This window comes from Phaethon lepturus, unplaced genomic scaffold (genome assembly GCF_000687285.1).
Source record: "Phaethon lepturus isolate BGI_N335 unplaced genomic scaffold, ASM68728v1 scaffold19430, whole genome shotgun sequence".
Taxonomy (NCBI): Eukaryota; Metazoa; Chordata; class Aves; order Phaethontiformes; family Phaethontidae; genus Phaethon; species Phaethon lepturus.
Genome location: NW_010510060.1, coordinates 30,138 through 51,823, shown reverse-complemented (window position 1 = coordinate 51,823; position 21,686 = coordinate 30,138). Strand labels below are relative to the sequence as shown.

At 38.5% G+C, this 21,686-nt stretch overlaps 1 protein-coding gene across 1 annotated transcript; it reads right to left on the bottom strand.

The window, feature by feature from the left end:
• Positions 1–11,563: 11,563 nt before the first annotated feature.
• LYRM9 (LYR motif containing 9) lies at positions 11,564–13,734 on the bottom strand. The gene is made up of 3 exons (XM_010295846.1): positions 13,609–13,734; positions 12,790–12,882; positions 11,564–11,581 (listed from the first exon to the last, which is right to left on the bottom strand). Exons 1-3 carry the CDS (start codon positions 13,732–13,734, stop codon positions 11,564–11,566), a joined length of 237 nt encoding a protein of 78 aa, XP_010294148.1.
• Between the last annotated feature and the right edge of the window lie 7,952 nt (positions 13,735–21,686).

Genomic DNA, 21,686 nt, shown 5'->3' with positions numbered 1-21,686 from the left:
GACAGCCACCCTGCAGATATTTATAGACATTGATAAGGTCCCCTCTCAGCCTTCTCTTCTCCAGACTAAACAGCCCCAGGTCTCTCAGCCTTTCCTCATACAAGAGATGAGGAAAGTTCCAGTCCCTTAATCATCCTCGTAGCCCTCCACCAGACTCTCTCCAAGAGTTCCCTGTCTCTCTTGAACTGGGGAGCCCAGAGCTGGACACAATACTCCAGATGAGGGGATGAAGAGCAGGCCTGCCAAGAAGGACTTGCGGGTATTGGTGGATGAAAAGGTGGACATGAGCTGGCAACATGTGCTCATAGGCCAGGCAGCCAACCGTACCCTGGGCTGCCCTCAAAGCCGCGTGGCCAGCAGGGCGAGGGAGGGGGTTCTGCCCCTCTGCCCCGCTCTGGGGAGACCCCCCTGCAGGGCTGTGTCCAGCTCTGGAGCCCTCGGCACAGGAGAGACAACGACCTGCTGGAGCAGGGCCAGAGGAGGCCCCAGCAACGCTCCGAGGGCTGGAACAGCTCTGCTGGGAGAGCTGGGGTTACCCAGCCTAGAGAAGAGAAGGCTACAGGGAGACCTTATTACAGCTGCTAGGAGTGAAAGGGGGCCTATAAGAAAGGTGGGGACAGACTTTTTAGTGGGGCCTGTTGCAATAGGACAAGAGGTAACGGTTTTAAACTACCAGACAGTAGATTTAGGCTAGATAGAAGGAAGAAATTTTTGACAATGTGGCCCAGGTTGCCCAGAGAGGTGGTAGATGCCCCATCCCTGGAAACGTTCAAGGTCAGGTTGGATGGGGCTCTGGGCAACTTGATCTAGTGGAAGATGTCCCTGCTCACTGCAGGGGGGTTGGACTAGATGATTTAAAAAGGTCCCTTCCAACCCAAACTATTCTATGATTCTATAATAACAATGTTCAAATGAATTCACAAGATGTTACTAATTCATTATCAAAACAGAGGGCAACCTCCTGCTGAGCTCTTTATAATGTTTGCAGTAGTTGATCTGCTTATCACTGAGAAAGAATCATTGGGCATCTTGGTCCTTTGCTCCAAAAATCCTAAAATGGCTCCACTAAACAGTCCACATCAAATAAAAAGAAACTATTTCAAGCTACCTGATCTGCATATTCAGCATGTCTTTATCAAGTCATACCTCTACCCAAGTCTCTGGAATTTTTCTCTCCCTAATTGATTTCTTCTAAACAACCAACAGGGAACTTCTCAAAAACTGCCTAATATTTCTATGTCAATACTGTCCCCACCTACTCTTTTGTTGTGGTGTTTTTAGTGAAGCCTTCCTGCCTCAGTCCCTCAGTAAATAAAAAAGTGTTCCCTCCCACTATACCTGCAACAGAAGTACACCTAGTTAGTGAGTTCATTTGCCCTCACAGTGTCTCACCTACAGTACATGAGATCTCTCTGATAGGAAGGGAAAATAATTTGCAATCCCTAACTACAAGATTTCTTTGTCCATTCCTTTGTTTATTGAAGCAATGTCAATAAAACTCATGTGCTTATCTTTATTGCTGACCTATAAGCCTCTAACTTTTTTCCTTTATACCAGCCTTTACCTACTCAAATTTTTTTCCTGCATGCTCAAGTATCAAATTCTGGTCAGTATAGCTCAGCCTATACAAAATAATAGTATGTTCAGCTGCTTTCCGTTGTTTCCTGGCAATTTTATGGCTCTGCTTTACCTTTATGAGCTTTTTTACTGCTTAAATTGTTTTAATGAACTCTTGCAAAGCACTACAGTTATGCCAGTCTTGCCTAAGCCTGCATAACTTTCAATGTCTGCAAAAATCACATCACATTTTCAAAACTTTCAGTGAGAATGAAATTACCTTCCCTCTGCCAGTATTAGGGGAAAAAAAGCTAGCACTAGAGGGTTTGTGGTAATGAGTTTACAACTCCTTTACTAGCAACTATATACCTTCCCCTTCCAAAATAAGACAATTTCCACAGCATTCTTCAGCATCTTCAGAGTATTTGTAGTTGGTTTTCATTGATTTTGAGATACAAGTCCAGATAAATAACTACACATTGAAATGCAGACAATTTATCCTGTTAGTCTCTGCTGAGTATACCAGAAAGCAAGTTACTGCTGATCTGCTGCCTGTTCCAATTCATGGAGTAAACCTTTGGACTAATCTAGGAAATTTTGTCTCTTATCATAAATCTAAAAGACTTTAGTCTGAACATATCTTCTCACTACATCTTCTATGTTTTGGGTTGTTTGTTTTTTTTTTTTTCATTTGTTTGTTGATCATCCAGTGAGTACATGAATTGGAGAAACAGTCATCCTAAATAGTCAGTCAGCAGAAGGCAAGTAGCCTTTAACTTACGAACTCCTATTCAGGCAGTGCTGTTAAAACATGATGCTTACTTGTGTCCTTGATGCTTTGTCTTTTTGTAACACACAAAAGGTATGTTTTAGGAATATGTTCACACATATTCTGACTAATTCTCCACCACTGAAGAGAACAACTGTTTCCTCATTTGGAACTGTCTAGCAAGCAAAACCAACATGTAGGTGAACTTTAGGTAGTAGCTGAAATATGGTACACTGATTTATGGATTTATGGAATATTCTTCAAACATAACTCCCATAACTGAAATAAAGTCAGTAAAGAAACTTAAGTCATGCATAGGATTATAGAAGAATGCAGGTTGGAAGGGACCTCAGCATTTCATCTAAACCAACCTCCTGCTCAAAGCAGGATCAGCTATGAGGTCAGACCAGGTTGCTCAGGGCTTGATCCAGGCTGGTCCTGAAGACTTCCAAGGAAGGAGACTGCACAACATATCTGTGCAACCCACTCTACTGCTAGACTGTCCTCATGGGGAAAAAGTTTCTCCATATATCCAGGCTGGACTTCTCATGTCAACTTCTGCCCGTTGCTTCTCATCTTCCCACCATGCACCACTGAAGAGCCTGGCTCCATCTCCTTAATGACCTCCTTAGAGTCACTGGAAGGCTGCAATTAGGTCCCCTGGGGCTTCTCTTCTCCAGGCTGAACAAGCCCAGTTCCTTCAGCCCCTTCTCACAAGGCATGTGCCCCAGCCCCAATCATCTTGGTGGCCCTCCACTGAACTAACTCTTCTTGTATTGGAGGCCCAAACTGGACACAATATTCTATCAGTAAAAGATACAGATATTCTAATTGCACTGCTTTTCCTACCTTACTCTTTCTATAGAAATTCCAGGCTAGGGACACACTATTTTGATTGTTTTTCATGTGGCAAGCAAACATACTGCTTATTTACACAACTGACAGAAAGGATAGCCTTTGAAGCTGCATTTGGAAGGGTGAACATCACTTGGGAGTTTGAAAAGTCACTTATTAAAAATAAAAAAATAATAGAGATGTGGAAGAATGTGTTTTGGTATAGTGTAAGGTCAGATTCTAGAAAGTGATGGATGGCTTTATGACGTGGGTTAAGTCATAGGGCTAGTACAAACATCAAAGGATCGCTACAGATCAATTAGCAGGTATTACTATAACAAATTTTTGTCTCTATTCCCAAAAGGATAAGATGAAAAATAATCACTTCATGCAGTCTAAATGCTTCATCTAACTATTGCAGTAAGTGGGCATTTGGACCACAACTGCCAAAGCAAAAAAAGCTGATGTAGACTTTGTACTTCACCGTTAAGTGACACAAAGAGTAAGATTTTTGGTGAAAAGCATGTTCTTGCCTCTTCTTGTTTTTATGATGACTAGTTTTGGCTTAGTCATCTGAGACCTGGCAGAAGGGAATGAAGGGGAATTTTCTGTGACTTTACAACACTGTCCTTAAGGTTAAAGCAGCTCAGGATAGGTCTCTGACCAGCAAAAGCTGAAAACCACTATGGTATTTCCTTCTCTCTTCTCATGTACCAGCTTCTATGACTTAATTACAATCTGAGAATTCTCCAAAAGAACACACTGTTCATCTTCCTAGCAGGGCTTTTGGGGAATAACTATTTCCTATATTTCCATGAAGTGTCAAAACCCTGATCCAGCATATTCATCACCTCTGATCCTGATTTCCCCCCATGCTTTTGAAATCCCATTTCTTCTCAATGGAAGAGCAAATCTGCATATATGAGACACAGATGACAGGCATCCCGAAATGACTTCCCAGTGATAAGAGATAAATCCTCACAGTTAATGATGTCTTGATTTGGTAAAATGACCATTATCAGGAAAGATGACTTCAAGTACATAATGATATACCCACATTTTCTGCCCACACAATGTCTGATCACTCTAGGTAAGGAACTACGAAATGATAGCTCATGCATGCTTTTGGTAGGTTTTTATAATAAGTTCCTCACCTCCGGTCAGTTCCTACCCAGCTAGATGATAATTTCGCAAAAAACACACCACTCCATCTCTAATGAATTAGCAGAGGTGAATGCACCATGGAGAATGAGTGATCAGAGAGGTATTCCAAGTCAGTGTTGATACACAAATGAGCACAGTATAAACTAACGATCAGCAATCCATCAAATAATTTTTAAACAGACTGCAGGTTTTAATATTGTTAAAGAGAAGTGATCATCTTTTCCTGAGCTTATATGGCAACACAGTGAAATATGTAAGACTGTCACCAAGTACAATTTTTCAGGTCTCCCAAGTTACGCACCTAAAAAGCAATCTGAGGATTGTTTCTGAAAATCTCAGCCATAAAGCTGCAACCTACTCTGTGAGATATTTCCAGCTGAAAGAGGACAAACTCTACAGAGCATTTCGGGAAAAGAATTTTCCAAGACTCAATAGGTGTCTGCATTCTGTACTGTAAACTGCGGTTAAACACACCATTTTGTGACCTCTAAAAAGAGGAGGAAAAACCAGAAAATAAAAGAGAAAGCAGCCCTTGCAGTTGCACAATTGTGAAAAACTACATACTCTATTTTTAGGCATGAAAAATCAGTCCTCAGATTGGCGAGTATCAGGGAGGTGTCTCCAGCAAATACAGCCTTTGCCTGTGTCCACCATCATGCTATAATATTTTCCAGACTACTAATTCTGTTTGACATTTGTTTTGAAACATACTGATTTCCTTGTTCCTTGTTTCACACCATCTGAGATACAGCTGACTTTCTGTGGATGAAGCAACTACTGAAAAAATGAAAGTAAGACTGAGAAAATCCCAGATCCTGTGTGATGTTACCTAACACAGCACATGAGTCAACCTAATCAGTCACAAGAATTTACTGTCAATTTTTTATCTTTTAAAATCCATTCTGTAGAATGGAAGGAAATATTAATCAAAACACGACCATTCTTAAACTTCTTTCAAGAAGGATACCAAAGACTGTGCAAAAATAAGCTGTAATAATAAAAGGACATAACATGCTAGTTTTTAAAAAGATGAAGCTGGACCCCAGAAGCAAGCACACAGGTAATGAGGCAGTTCAATCTAATGTTGTGGGGTGGCAGCTGAAAGAGAATATTTTATATGAGTACCCAATGTAATAAAGTACCCAAACAAAGCTGTCTCAGAAGTTACTGATTAAAAAAAAAAATCAAGTTAATCCTTTTCAAAATGGATTAATGCAGAATATAAAGGTAGATTCTTCTGGGGGAAAAGGCACCCAAGTTGACAGTTACAGAATACAGAAGTTAACTTCTCCGTTCATAGGTAAGGACAATGAACGGCAGTTCCAGAACTGTCCTCTTCATAATCTGCTACCTTATTAGGTGTGCAGGATTACTCCATTAAGTGTGCGATGTCAGGGATCTCTCCAACCAATGATAAATACATACATTGTTAAGCTCTTTGCTGCAAGTGACAGATGCCTCTATCTCCTCCTAAACTTTTAAAAACTGTTTTAAATATCAAACACAATTATGAAGAAAACAGAAAGTATTCTTCAAAGAACGGGGTTTTTTAAAAGTCAATGTGTCTTCCCTGATTAATCACAACCTGAAAGGATCACTTGATGACTAGTGTATACTTCAGTTAACACCATTTCATAAAACCTGGCTTGACAGAAGTATAAGATAAATTAATCAAATAATACAAAAGTTGAAAGATGCGCCAGCTGGCTCATGCTGAAGAAGAAATACACCGCCTCTGAACAGTAGGAAAGACTGCAGTAAAGCAGCTGGCCCAGTGGGCACTGCACTACAGCGTCGAGCCATTTGCATGTGTTACTGACTCGCTTTAGAACACAGCTCTTGACAAAGAGACTACGCGCACGTTTCCAATAAACATATGCTCTTCTGGATGACACTCCATTTTATGCTACATTGTGGAGCATAAAGCTCTAAAGACTCGTTCTTACAGTTAAGGTCAAGGACTCTCATAATGAATTAATATTATGATATTGAATGTCTAAGTCACAGCCACTGTGCTGCCTGTTTGGTTTGCATCTTAGTAGAGCTTTACATGCAGGCACAATTCGTAATGCCAAGTTAAAAGCTATTCACAAATAAGAAACTGTTTCCCTTAAGATCACAGTGAATATTATTTGTTTCTCTCGGAGTGTGTATACTTGTTCTTTATAGTATTGCAGTAAAGACCACTTCCTTATGACATTTGAAAATAAGCCAAACACCACAGAATAGGTGTTTTTGTTTAGCATCAAATTCTTAAGCTCACGTGTCCCTAAACAAAAAGCAATCCCTGTGACATAACGAGCCAAGTGAAAAAGAGTTTACAAATTGCTAAAGCTAAAGAATGATTTAAAGAATATTCAATTACTGACAAATCGTTCTAAGCAAAGCCTGCCTTGGGATGGAAGTATTCTATTCAGTACCCACAGGGTTCAAATGACTTTCAGTGTCAAGAGTGAACTGAATTCAGTTAATGCCTCTGACATAAGAACGTGATCAGAAATATATACATCTCTCTAACCATGTGAAGTGTAGAATACTACCCTCTATTTTAGATAAACCTCAAATTTACAATCTTTTCCATACCAAAACCTGACAGCAACAGATTAAAAAAAAAAGGAAAGACTACACAGAAAGCTTCTACATGAGGCTCCAAGGCTGGTAACAACAAAAGTAGACCCTTTAATAGTTGTCTGTGGGCTTAAGAGCAGGAACCTATCCACTAAACAAAACGCATCAACTAACCCACCAGTAAATTGTCATTGTTCTAGTCTTTCTAGACACGTCACTTCTGTATTTGTTATGTTCTGATTATTTCCACACAGTATCAGCTTTATGTTTCTAATGTTTTTTTTATATATATATATATATTTTAGGATATATATATCTCCACACTTCAGGATATGGTTTAGTGGGCATGGTGGTGTTGGGTTGGTGGTTGGACTTGATGATCTTAAAGGTGTTTCCAACCTTAATGATTCTGTGTGTGATATATAGAAAAGAAAGTATAGCACCAAATTCGGTTCTGTCCTTGGACTGAACATTGGTAAGTCTATAACCAGGAGCTAATGACTAAGAACGTTTTTCTCATTTTCCTTAGCTAAAATATGATTTAAATAACCTGCTTCTCCATACCTCAGTAAAAAAAAGCATGATCCCAAGCTATTAAACAGAAGTCTCCCAACTGACTTTTCCTTGTTCTAATGTTTGTTTTGCATAAGCCTCCTGCAAAACCCTCTCTAGCTTAACTGACACAGTTGTCCGTACACAACCTTTGAACAGTTAATTCCACTCCAGTCCTCTAATTGTAGAGGATTAGTTAGGAGAAGTTATTGACTCAAGGTCTTACAGTAACCAGCTGCAAAACTGTTGTTTCCAGAAAGTAGTTATTACACTTGTGTAAACACAATGAAAACCCTCAGGCTAATGAATGGCCAGGTGATGCTATTACACAGTGGAAGTGATGCTGGTAACTGAATGCTTACTACAGGAGTGCTTATCAGCAGGGCCAACAAAAACTGGGGCTTTGACACGACCTTCTGCTGGGCCTTTAATTCAGTTATTGCATATACTGATGAACAGTCCATTACTTACCAGAACTGGCATGATGTACAAGTACAGAAATGGGTTCCTCATTTCAGTAAAAAGAAACTAAACCCTATAAATAGAATAGGCTTGTCCCTTTTTACTGACATTATCCTTTGCTGCATCAACAGTATAATGAGCACTGTGAACTTTTTTCTTTTAAACTTTGCAATACTAATTATAGCATATAATAGTCTCTTTCATCCCCTATTACTTAAATTGCACACAACATCCTTATTTTCAGAGATTCTGGATGACTGAATATGGAAACACAGATGCACCAATCTATTTGGTGTTGATATTTTCTTTGCAACTGTCCAAGAACCATGGAGGAGACTGACCAATGAAGTGCAGGAATAAAGTTATGCCTGCAGCTGTGTAAGTCTTTCCCACAGTGGGCCCTGTTAGAACTACTGGCAGCTAATCATTAGCACAGTGGCATTAAGACCAAATGAAGACATCGGTGGAACAGAGAACAGTTCTTCAGTCTAAGCAAGGCTGGGTGGCATAGCATTGCTCAGAGAAAAGTGATCCCGGATACTAATGAAAAGAACTCAATTTACCATATAAAGTCTCAGGTCAAACAGGTTAGTGAGTGGTAAATTAGCACAACTCTAAGATTAAATGACTTCTGAGTAGAAGTTTTCTGGACAATAATTTTGGTCGAAACTATTGAAGCTCTGTCCAAATCCCTTTTCAGAGTTCAAGTTCTCATCCCCTTTCAGAGTTCAAGCCTCATCTAGGCTAATGTAAGATCTTTGGTCTCAAATTATGCTGCTGAAGAACAGAATTTGTATAAAGTCTTAAAAAGGTAAAAGCTTCGGCTATGCAGCTGAATGACTCTTCAGCCTAGTCATTAGAGAAACACGTCTGTCTTAGATATGGGGGTTACTTTCACTATTACAAGGAAGTAAACAGTTGCTTGCATCGTGTCTCCCCATTGCCACGCAAATTATTAGTTCCATAACAGAGTAAATAAAGTTATCTTCAGTTTCCAAACTATTAAAAGTTTTGTTATTTTGACAACCAGATTATGTTTGTATGGAAAAAAAAAATTACCCAGACATCTCATCATGCCCTACAACTGAGTCACTACTGTCAAAATACTTAGTCATGATGTCTCCTGCCTCAGCAACCATGCTCCCCCCCTGCATCCTACTAAGAACTGCATGCTAAACCACTTTCCAAGGTCTAAAATTCACAGATCCTGGTCCTACCATATCAGTTATGACTATCATACCTTTGGTCTGATGTTCCCATATCTCCGCTGGCACCTCAGACATTTGGAGCTGCACACATGCCACAGTTGCACCTTCCAGCTCCTTGGTGCTTTCCCTCTTGAACTATCCATAAATTAAATAACAGGCACGTAAGAATGATTTAGACACACGCAATTATCCTATTAAGTAACTGAACAAAATATTACGTCTCACCACAAAAAGCCAGACAACTAAATCAATGGTGTTGTTGAGCATACTACATGTAAAATTCAGGGAACTGCTATGTTTCCATACACTGTTAATTCTACTGAGTCTTAAAGTTTTCACTATTGCACTGATAGAAAGTTCAGTTCTCCATGCTACAGACCAAATATATATAATAGAACTGGAGTACAGCATGGGTCATTTCTTTGCTGTTCTTGATTAAAAGTAGCACATTCAGATATCTACTATTAAATCTGCTTGAGCTTTTTTATTTCAGCATTCAGTTTCATATTGCATATCCCTTGTCAACTGCCAAAGTTGAAACTTTCTATGCTCTACCTTACATCAAATTATTTGGAAAGTTTAAACCAGAATAGTTGCACTTTCAAAAAAGTGTATTTAAGTAGAAAGACAAGTGGCTTTCCTCACATGAAGAAAAACTTACACCTACTTTGTTGAGAAACTCTATTACCTTCATGCTTTATTTGAAATTAAGCAGAAGGATGGCCCCAGCATAACACCTGAGTATCTTCTGATGCACCTGTCAGAAGAGGATTTGAGGTGGAGAAAAAAGTGGAATAGAGTGACAAGATGTGAAACAACAGAATTAAGCAATACGTAGAATAAAAGTTGAGGGTGTATAAGGTAATGTGAAAGATGTAGGAGTAGAGAGAGGAACAAGAGTGGCAGTGGCAGAGGAAAAAACAACAGAGGGCAGGAATTCTTGAAGGGAAGGACTTAGGGTTAGCATAGACAAAGGAAATTTTTTGATACAATGCTTTACGGTATAAACGTTCTCTTATCGCCCTCATTTCTTTTATAGCACTTGTCAAATTCTTCTCAACTACTTTGAGCTAGGATTTTCTTTTTGTTTCTTTCATAGCTGAATGAAAAAAAGAAAATCTGGACCCTAAAAGATCTGCCTTAGCACTTGAGTTCTATTTTGGCACGTGAGGAAGCTCAACATTTGGAACCGGTAAAAACAAAGCCAACCCCCCAAGTACTTCGGACACGCACTGCGGCATGCACTGCCACCTGGAGGCAGAAAGCTCCCGGTACGGCTAAAAGCCAAGGTCAGGTTTCAAAAGGAAACTTTTAGCCCTACATTAATTTCAAATGGCTAGCATTTCTATTGAGTTTGCCCCGATGAAAATTCATTAGGGCAGTGAAAAGTCGGTCTTTTTTAAAAAAGGACATGGACTCCCATTTTTAAAGGATGTTTATTATATCTTGCAAAAAGTTGTGAAGGCCTTTATATCTGTACAACATTGTATATTCTGGTGATTATACCATTCAGTGCACAAAACCCATCTGAATGGTGTCTGTTTTCATGAGAGTTTAGACATCAGGGTGACAGGCACCTATCTTTAAATACGAAAAGATAACCATTACTTCAAGTGCAAACCTACAGAGTAGAATGAAGATACGGCCATAGCACAGACAGGAAAGTGGTTCAAGTTTCAGATGGGCTTAAAGTTCTTGTTGGGTATGTTCTCCAGGCAGCAGCCTGTGCTTTTGTGTCTGCTACCGATTAAAACAAGGCCTGTGCTCTGGTCATACCTCTGCTTCACTCTGAAAATACATCTATGGTCCTGACAGAGGATGATCTGACGTAACGGACTGACTACCGTAATTCAGAACATAACGCAAACTTAAATCCACTGTTCCTTATGCAGAAGAACCTTGCCACCAAATAACCTATGCACTAAGTGTATCAAACACTGCATGCTATGGTGGACCTAGGCCGAACAGTATAATCTAGTCCACAATTAAGTAAAGAGAAATTTGCTCAGATCCTCAATGAGCATTTCTGAGGGCTTTATGCTCAGAAACTAGTTAAATTCTTCCAGATTAGATGCTGTAAAACATCAGATATGAACAACAGACAGGGCGCTATTACTTGTTAATGACTTGTACTCCATTACATTTTTTTCTCAGCAAGTTTTCCTGAGAAGCTCTCTGTGTTACTCAAAGCTTATTCAAGTTTGGGCTTTAAGCTAAAGTTTGCAATTATACAAGCTAATACTTTAAACCTAGACTGTGCCTTTTAATCTACAGACTCAAATAGCTTCAGAAATATTAATTTAACTTCATGACATTCCAATGAGATACAAATTATCTTATTTGTATTATCCAAGAGAAAACTCCAGACAATAGCTGTAATATAGTACTGGGCTTGACTGAAAGTCCTCTAAGAATGTTTACCAATTACATTGTCTTCATCATTCCTCTTCTACTTCTGTTTTTTATACTAAAAAAAGAAAAAGAAACAATTATTTGTGGGAAAGAGAACATAACTAAAAGTAACAGTTCATACTGACAAGGATTTACAACCCTCTTCATGATCTACATAAAATTATCTGTTCCCTTTTAGTTAGATTGAAATTTGATAGACTTTCCCTCTATGATACAAAATAATGCTTCTTGGCAGGCACTGTGAATCTGATCCTTCTCTCACATAGTTCAATTACCAGTTTTTCCAATGAAGCAGACTACAATCTCTGTAGCAGAATCAGAACGAGGCTTTTCATAATTGTAGGGAGAATGAAATCAGATTCAGGCACAGACAGTTATTTACTAGGCTGTAACTGCTGGGATTTGGCTACTGCTATAATTTTGTAATTTATGACTAATCTGTGCTTGCTCCCGTAACAATTCTCATTTGGATTTCATGGACTGGCAGAGAGAAGGACTTAACAGTCATTTAGTGAATTAAATCATAGATATTCAGAGCAAGCTGCACTTTTGACTTGTTTCATTATACTCTGAGAAATCCATGTTAATATATCATGTTCCCCAACCAGATTTAAATCCAAGGAAGTACAGGTGACTCTCAGCTGTCGAACAGTAAACAGTCTTCATTTTTTTTATCCAAGAAACAGTTCGAGTGGTATCTTTCAGTATTGTGATAGTAAAGAGGCACATCTACTGGGCAGTAACTATGGCACAAGTAAATCAATTACCACAGATTTGCCACTATGTTGTCTAACCCTGATCTGCACAGCTACAGGTAAGATCTGAGGGGGGGGAAAAAAGAGCAACCTTCTGGAGCTTATGTAAACTGACTAAGAGAGGATACACTCCTGTTAGGAAAGCAGCTGATGCATTATCAACAAACTGTGGCTTGCAAAATACTGTAGGTTGGGGGTTTTTCTTTGGTAATAGAGTTATACTAACCACTCTAAAATTTAATAGAATTCTTCATGGAAACAAGGATTTATACAGAGACCACCTTAAAGCATCATTGGTTCTAAAACATACACTTGTTTATCCCAACAAAAAAGAATTTTTAAACAAGGACTATCAGAATCATAAATCCCTAGTGGCTAGGCACTTCCTTTCACCCAGACACATCAGTGTCCAGGACAATGGAACAGTTTGGTGTTCTTAACTTGCTTTCCAATGTTTTCTTCTTTGATCTGACCTGAGAGCAAGACTTAGACCATCTGATGCACTTACTTTATTCATGACCCAGTCAGCATCTTCAATGGCTCTCTTAATAATTTGCTGGATTCGCTCAGGATCGTCTTCATCGGCATGAACTTTGAAACTCTGCAACATTCAAAGTGTTACACTGACTAGCCAACTTAACACAACAGTTGTCAAAATAAGGATCACTTTTGAATCTCGAAGAAAACATCTGATACAAACAAACTGTTGATCTGAAAAGGTAAAAAAATACATTCTAGGTAAGAAAAAATACATTCTAGCACCTGGTTGTGCTATTTCCATAACAAGTCTTGTTAAATGTGATTTCATAGTATTTTACTCCTTTCATCATCAGCAAAAAGAAAATCCTAGAGAACTTCTATTCAGAACAACAAATGAAAGAGTCTTGTACAGTAAAACTAGGAAGACACAGGATTACAGGAATGATCAAAGGCATGAAATTACTTCCATATGAACAATTACATGAGATTGACCCAGCCAGGGAGGTTGGAGGCAGGATATATATTAAAAAATGACCAACAAGGAAGCAGTAAGTTTCACCATAAAAGATGTGTCTAAGTGAGTAAGCAATGATTGTTCACTCTCGAACTCAAGAATTAGAGATGAAAATCAAGGAAAATAGGTTTCAGATTCAAAGCAAACAAGAAGAAATGCTCCTTCAAACTCACAATACAATCCTTCAAATGCACTAATGTTTCAAGCTTGCAGGAAAATAATTTTTTTAAGTACCCGGAGTTACAAAAAGTTGGTCCAAACTGTACGAGAAGAAAAACAAAACCACCCCCACCCACCCCCGCCAAATTCCACCAACAGAAAAATGTTTCACACCTGCCTGACTGCATGTCTGTAATGCTGACGAATATTCTCTTCAGGAAGTTGCTTACAGCATCGAAGCAGGTAACGATATAACTGCAAAGAGTTCTGAACTAATTCAGCATTTGGTAGTGGGGCCATTATCAAGATTTTTCGCTGTTGAAAATAAAACACAAATCAAAACACCTAATGAATTTTATAATAAACACAGAAATAACATGTAAAGTAATTTTACAACAATAAAAACGGGGCCAACAAATTAAGGTTTATCAGCATAACTTGATGAAACTTTAGAAGAAAACACAGTACAAAACGAATCAGAACGTGCTTATTTTACAGACAGATAGGGGTTAGTAGTCATTGATCAAGGTATTAAAACACAAAAGTGTGCAGTTCATGCAAGAATGTCACTTTGATAGCAATATTAAGGTGTATTGCAATATTAATTTTTTTCTAGTTTAAAAAAAGACCCACAGTGTAGGCTGCTATCAGTATACAAAGCCATACTGCTGCCCCAAGAGTTTTCTCCTTGAATAAACCATGATTCTTAGATTGATCCAAGCTTCCAGAGCTTTCCTTGAACACCTGTAAGAGTCCATCCACATGGTGACATTGTAAAACGAGGATGCTCATAACTGCTACAAGTGGTGTTGGAATTTAATGGTATTTCCTAGTATTGTCATTCTCTCAGGAATATCTTGTGACCTGGCCTACGAATGTCAGGCTTCAGCTTGAAGTAACATGCATAAATAAATATAGGAGAAGACAGGCAAAAGTATCAACAGCTTCAAAATGTTCCTTTTTTTGTAACAGCAACAGGAAAAGAACAAATTTAACAAGTTTCATCTCCATAACTATACTTACGTGTTGTAACAATAAGTCCGTCCAAGCTATATAGAGTTCTAATTAAATACTGTAAATGACTTCTCATTTAACAGATGGTTACCATCTGCAGAGAACTAAATTAACATTTGGAAAAAAGCACTTTTACATCATTACTCTTAAGAATATAAAGATAATAAATAACTGAATAATGAAGTAGGTACATGGCATTATTTTAGCACCCATTATGATACTTACTCATAATTTAGAATTTTTTTTTTTCCTTTTTCTTAAGTAATTTAAGTCCTTTGGCCAAATTTATTTCAGAATAGAACACCACAACTACCGCATGTCTGGGCTGTATATTTGCATAAACTAGTTCTTTTTGCAGGGGGGAAAATCTCCTCACTATGAACTTATAAAGTGCCCATCATAATGGGATATGTACTACTGCAATCTGTATTTTCAGTAAAACAAAATTCCATCTCAGTCTACACCTAAGTAGATATGAATTAGCATATCTCTGTAGCAGTCATAAGAGCTACGCTGATTTACAGTAGATGAAGTCACTGAAAACCTTTAATATTTTGGGCACAAAAAGTACTATTCTTGTATGCGAAGAAAATTAAAGAATTCCAAAACAAAAATGAAGAATGTGTCATTCTTGAGGGATGGGCCTTTGCAACAGCACTTTACTCATGGCACAAAACCACAGAATAAAGTCATATCTGAGCATCTCACGGTACTGGGTTTTTTTTTTTCCATTCATTACTGGAAGATATGGTGAAATCTATACTATTTTTTTTTTTTTTAAATCTAACTGTCTTTTGTTAAAAGTAGCATCTTGTAAAACAAGAGGGAGCTGTTCCCGTGGCAGAGCTTCTCGTCTACGGGAAATGTGTGAGAAAAGAGCCTTGCAATATTAGCATTATTATCTGTATTGGAACCGTGCCCACAGGCTTCAGTCACAGCTTCAGGCTCTCTCATGGTAGGTACTATATATACATACACATCTAATGACAAAGTTTCTGCCACGAAGAATTTACAAGGCAGACTAACGACAAGTCATAAGATGAGGCAGAAGGAGGCAGATGAGCCAAACAGGTGGGATGGGAACAGGGAGGAGGTGACAGTAATGTGAGCCTGTTTTTGTGTAGACTAATAGAGCACACAACATAGCTCACCACCTGCTTAGCTGGTATCAACAGGCCAGTTTTATAACAGTATTTTTTTTTTTTAGGGATCTGCAGAAACACAGTGAGTCACAGCTGATGGGTGTTATAGGAGCCCCTAAGAAAGGCTCTGAGGACACTTCAGATAAAGCTTTTCTAGCCTCCAAGGGAAAAAGTGACTGTCTTAAGGGAGTACTTAACAGAGTTACTATCTCATGAGCTGATGATGTAAATCATTAAAACTAATTCTAAGAGATACAATAGGCTTAACAGGCATAAACCTTTGAAGAACATATGTCAGGATCCCTTTCCTGCCACTATTTTATAGTGACATCTTGCCTTACATCTGAAACTGGTTCCCTGTAGCTTGCTTGTGACTTCCCTCAAAATCACTTTAACACTTCCAACAAGCAAAGCCCTTTCCCCAGAGTATTAGAGTATAGAGATTTATGACAAACAGTACTCCAAAAGAAATGTTGGTCACAATGACTAGCTCCCTAGTGAAAAATACCTGTAAGTTACAAAAATCCCAATTTGATGTTTATTGCCAGTACACCACATTTTTTGTGATTGTAATGAGATGAAGGATCAGTGTATGGTGCCGTTTACCCTAATTCTGTTATTAACATTATAAAAACCCTAACCAACCAAAAAAGGCTGTTGAACCCCAACCTCTGTAAACACCACTATAATGGCTGTGATGACTTTCCATTGGAGCTAATACAACACAGCTTGTCAACTACCTGCACAAGATTCAGCTTGGTCATTCCTTAATTAATCATAGGTTAATGACTACCTATTCCAGGGATCTTAGAAAGAAAAGTAGACAAAAGCCATGCCCAAGACAGATAAGTGGGTGATGCCAAGGTCAAATATGGCAGTTGGAAATCCTGTTTTGTATTGTGCTGGTAGTGCCCCATCCAGTGCAAGAAGGACTAATACACCTAACAAAGACAAAAGGTAAATCAAACTTAACATTTAAGATAACAACTTCGATTTGGTTATTATTAAAGTCTGGAATAAAGATCTTGGGGACTGAAATGATGTAACATTTAGGAAGGATTCCACAGACAAAATTCAAAAAGTGGCATTTCTCATTTTCAGTTACAGGTAACTGAGAAGTAGATGATGTTGACCGCAGTAAATTCTCAAACCCCCTTCTCTCAACACAGTTCAGTGCAATATCATGATGTCTTGTGGGAAAGAAAATCTTAATTAGTTGGCACCTGGATTCTGTCATCATAACCTTTACCCTTTGCCAGTTATCCACTCTTCCCACAACTGACATGCCATAATGAAGGTAAATCCGCACTGGCCTCTGGCAGGTCAGTGATGTGCCCGTAAAGCTCACTAACCCCTGAAGAGGCTCATCTTTCTCTATCGGCTTTATACTATGTATATATATTGGCTATAATACTGACCAGCAGTTTTCTGCACGTTGAGCTTCATGGGGTGTGTCTGCTTTTGAATGCTTGATATGTTCTATCAGTAAAGTGTGAGAGAAGAGGTAAGACTTCACAACAATCCCTCCTGAGAATTATTCACAGCCAAAATATAGTTTCCATTAGCTTTCACAAACAATCAGAAAACCACTCTTTCATCACAAGGGCAGTAAGTTGGCTCTTTACTGCTGCTGCAATCTCTTCATTCTGCTTTTGAATCCATTTGTGTTTTTCATATTTATTTAATAAAGGCCATTTGGCCTTACACCACAGGAATTGGATATTGTAAAAAAAAAAAAAACCCAAACTTGTAGGGCAGAAAGATATTACAAAAATTCAGAAATACAGACCAAGAGCTGACTTTTCAAATTGGCTTCAGGCTGACTAGTCCAATTGCTAGCTCACTTTCCAAGCACATAAAGTGCTAATTATGGCTTTACCTAAAAAGTTCAGCTTAAAATAAAGATCAGAATACCCTCAGGCTTCAAAATGTTCATCTCTTGTTTTCTTCCAATCTTTTTCCTCTAAAAAAATCATTTTCTCTTTGCAATGAAACATATGCTGGGCATCAGCAGCATGCATTTTTTTTTGGTTTGGATTTGAATACAGGAGGTGATTATACTCTCAATAGCATGTAGAGAGATCCTTGCAGTCCCCCTCCAACCAGTAGAAAGATAAGCAACTCCAAAATGTGACTCAAGTAATATATAGACTGAATTACTCCCTGCCCCTCTCTCCATTGAAGATGGGAGTAGCAAAACAAGAATTAAAATATAGATGCTGCAGTTACAAGTCTAAATTAGGTAGGATGATTCCAAGTCTGTGCCTTTGCCGTGGACAGGGACATCTTTCAATAGATCAGGTTGCTCAAAGACCCATCTGACTTGATGGGGCTTTAAACACTTGCAATGATGGGGCAATAATATATCATATAATATTAAATAACATCAAATATAGTAAAAGAATTTGTTTCAGACTGGTGCTCAGTTTTGTTGTGGCATACTGGACACCTCATGGTGTAACAGCCGATCTGACTTACTTTCCAAATGTTGAAGGCCTCAACTCAAGCGGGTATATGTACATGCTGTTATTCTTCTAACTGCAACATGGGGTTCAATCCTAGGGCTTCTCTTACAGCAGAGCACTGAGGGCATGTTTCCAGCATATACCTTTCACTCCACCCTTGGTATCACTCAGCACTAACTTCCTTCCTTGACTTCTCTTCTAAAGTTATTTTCTCAGAAACCCTTCTAATACAAATGGACTTTCAAAATACATTCTGGTACCCTCCTCCAGTTTCTTCCTAGCACTCAGTTCAGCAGTAGCTCTGTGTAGCCCTACTACCTGTCAGCGAGAACACAAATTAAGCTTTGAAAATGGTCTTGTTTTGTTCTGCAAATGTCTTTACTTCCCTTTCCTGCTTAGGATATTTAGTTTCACCTGACACCTGGCTCCTCCTCCCCTATTTAAACTGAACTTTCAGCATTCAACTGGTATTACCTTTTTAAAGTATATTGGGGTTGCAAATTTACACCATATGTTGTAAGAAATATTTACTATACAAATATGCTGCTAAACCCCCTCCTTCAGTTTTCCCCAGGCATTTAGTACTGCAGGTGACAAAACTGAGAATGATACATGTAGACTGAGTAATATTCCTGACACATACTGATAGTTCAAGGAATTCTGCCACAGCAATATTCAATTTATAGAAGATGTCAATGCTTGTCTTCCAGAGGAACTGGGCTACAAGGATTTTGGTTTTCGATTAGTATCTAGATTTACTTTTCTTTCATAACAAGAAGTTAAAGAATACATTAACATACATGTTGCTTTTCTTTGGTAGCCTTGAACTTTTTGCCATATGAAATTAGATGGGGGAAGCAAGACCTTTTCAATAACGTTTGGATGTCCTCTGTGTATCTAACACTATATTTCTGTTTTACCAATACACATGAACAAAAACTGCCTGAACCAGTACAGTTATAAAAGGAAGGAAAATGAAAACCAGAAACCAGCTACAAGGCATGCCAGAAATATGCCATGTTAATGGCCCAGTGATTGTCAAGGTGCTTTATCTGTCAGTCTAAAAAAATGAAGTGCCTTCTAGAGTCTGTTACAAAATTCCTGAAGCTTAGGGATTATTATGTAGAGATGTTGTACCCACAGACATTTATCTAGCTTTTTTATTGCATTTCTGAATCTATTACCATACCCTGAGTGTCTCCCAGCATCTGATATAGACATGAGAACACTGCTCACACTGTAGACTGCTCTCAGTGAGAAACAAGGCACAGAAATTCACTGACTAGACCAGCTTCACACAGGGTATCTATGGGCTCCAACCAATGTTTTCCTTTTCTCCTTCAGTGGCAGTTGTACATATTCTCTAACTTTGAAATTCAAGCTTTAATACAGCTAGTTTTTTGTTTGTAACCCAAATATCTACATGTTGAGTTGGGCAATTCACATACAAGAATACCTGAAGCCATCTGCCTTCTTTGTTGTGCCCTACAACCCATGACTTGACAAGGGGGGCAACACGAACATGGGCAGCAGAGGATGATGTTACAGAAGGGGTCCACAGGGAACCAACTGTGTCTTGAAGGTGAATGCTCAAGCAGTGCTGCCTCACTGGACTAATGCAAAGGCTGGGCATTCATCATTACTATACGGTTATACTAAATGCCACACTTCAAACATATGGCACTTTCGTTTTTAAAATAGTCTCATCCCCCACGAGTACAGTGTCTCAAAATACTACAGCAGTCCAATAACCACAGAAGAAGTGGATATTTGAAAATAAGGGATATATGTTAAAGATATGAGGGATACATGTTAAAGATACAAGATTAGGAGCTTCATTTATGTAAGCGATAGGGCACTGTAATCACTGACTGTGATCTACCAATATATAAGTAGTGCTACAAGTGAGCAGAATATAAAGACTATCTGTGCACCTAGATGTAAGCTAACCCCTCTCTCCACTATGGCAGATTAAGATATGTCTTGAGCCTACACTCAACCCTCTGAACTTGATGCAAGTTAGAACTGGGCATAGGATTCAACTTGTTACTTACACAGAACTTATGGGAATACGGTCTTTTATCATGCAGTACAGAAATCTAAAATACACAGCTGGATTCAAGTTGATCTGAACATAAATTTAACTTTACACACAGTTTTTTGGGGGGTAGCTGGTAAAAATTGGTATAGTTCCACTGACCCTGTATTTCACATATTCCCACTAAATACAGTAAAACATCCCAATTCAATACAGATCCCAAAATATACTTTGGGACAAGAGCCAACCTGTGGAGCTGTTTCTAGACTTTGATGTGTAAATATGTCATTGTGCTCTAATTAAACCTAAGTGGTGCAATAGATTTCCTGTCACAAAAGCAAAGATCCTTCATGTGTTGGGAATGTACAGGACAGCTTGCTTCAGCATAAAGAAAATAAGCTATGGGAGAGAGCAGGAAACCAGAGTCACATAAACATATGAATATGGAAGAATTAAACTGATCAATGGAATTGAAAATGTTGTTTCACTATAGATAATTAGGAATTTTCCACTGCAGTAGTTTTTCATAGGAAAATGATGAGCCGCTGCATCCAAATCAAGTGACAAGTACATTACACTGATGACTTTCGGAAAAAGTCCTTCACCTTCCCACAAATACTGGACTTTCAAATCTATTAGAAGATTGACATTTTCATCTAGTTATCAAACATACACTGTATGAGGCTCTTATACTGAAAGAAAAAAATAACCTGAGTTCTGACAGATTCATAGCTGCAAAAATGCTACAAATTGTGACATGGGTAAGCTTCACAGGGAAGTTTCTCAGGTCTATATTTTTCCGGGTGTGTAACTTCACAGAGTTTGCAATATCATTTCCAGTAATGTTTTCATTGGAAATCTACCACAGGACATGGAAAACCTGATTGCTATTTTGGTAGAATAGCTGTTTAATGAGAAATAATCTTATGACCTGACCCACTATTAAGTTCTAAGATACTGGGGCCCTGTATGAGTACAGCTGAACAGTGAACAGATCCTGGGAACAGGCAAGGCTAAACCCTGCACTGTGTACCCCACGACACTGGAGAATTTGCATAGTTACTACTATAATTTGCCCCTTAGCACAGAAAGGACAATGAAGCATAGTAAGAATCTGCACTATTGCCTTTTGTTCTAAGGACATCCTCCCTCAATCCCACAAATGTTACATTTTTATCTGCCAAGAGAAAAACCCCCTCAACCTCACAAAATCTGGCTATAATCCTGACTAATAATGTAAATCTCCTTCTGGTAACTTAAATATCATGTATAGGACAACAAACAAACTATCTAAACCAAGAACTCTTGAGTCAGAAATAAAATAATCCACTAATTGTGCTTTTCTGAAATGGATGACTGTATAATGTCCTAATCAGAAGGCCAAAATCACATTTGCATTTAGATAAAGCCCTGTTTAAAAAGAGACAAGTATAAAAGGAGACACTGAGACTATTGTGGCATTTCTCTGCATTGCATAATCATTTACATTCTTGATAATGATATTCAGATAGTGAAGCAAAGGCTGACCAAAGCCAATTAATCTTGCACTCTGTATTAGCAAGCTTGTCAACTGACCCAGTGTATAGCTGAACA

Excerpts from the sequence above, each read along its gene's own strand:
- LYRM9 (XM_010295846.1), bottom strand. The coding sequence starts at position 13,734 with ATGGCCCCACTACCAAATGCTGAATTAGTTCAGAACTCTTTGCAGTTA. Across the intron at positions 12,883-13,608 it reads ACAGACATGCAGTCAGGCAG|AGTTTCAAAGTTCATGCCGA; the intron begins GTGTGAAACATT and ends TGAATGTTGCAG.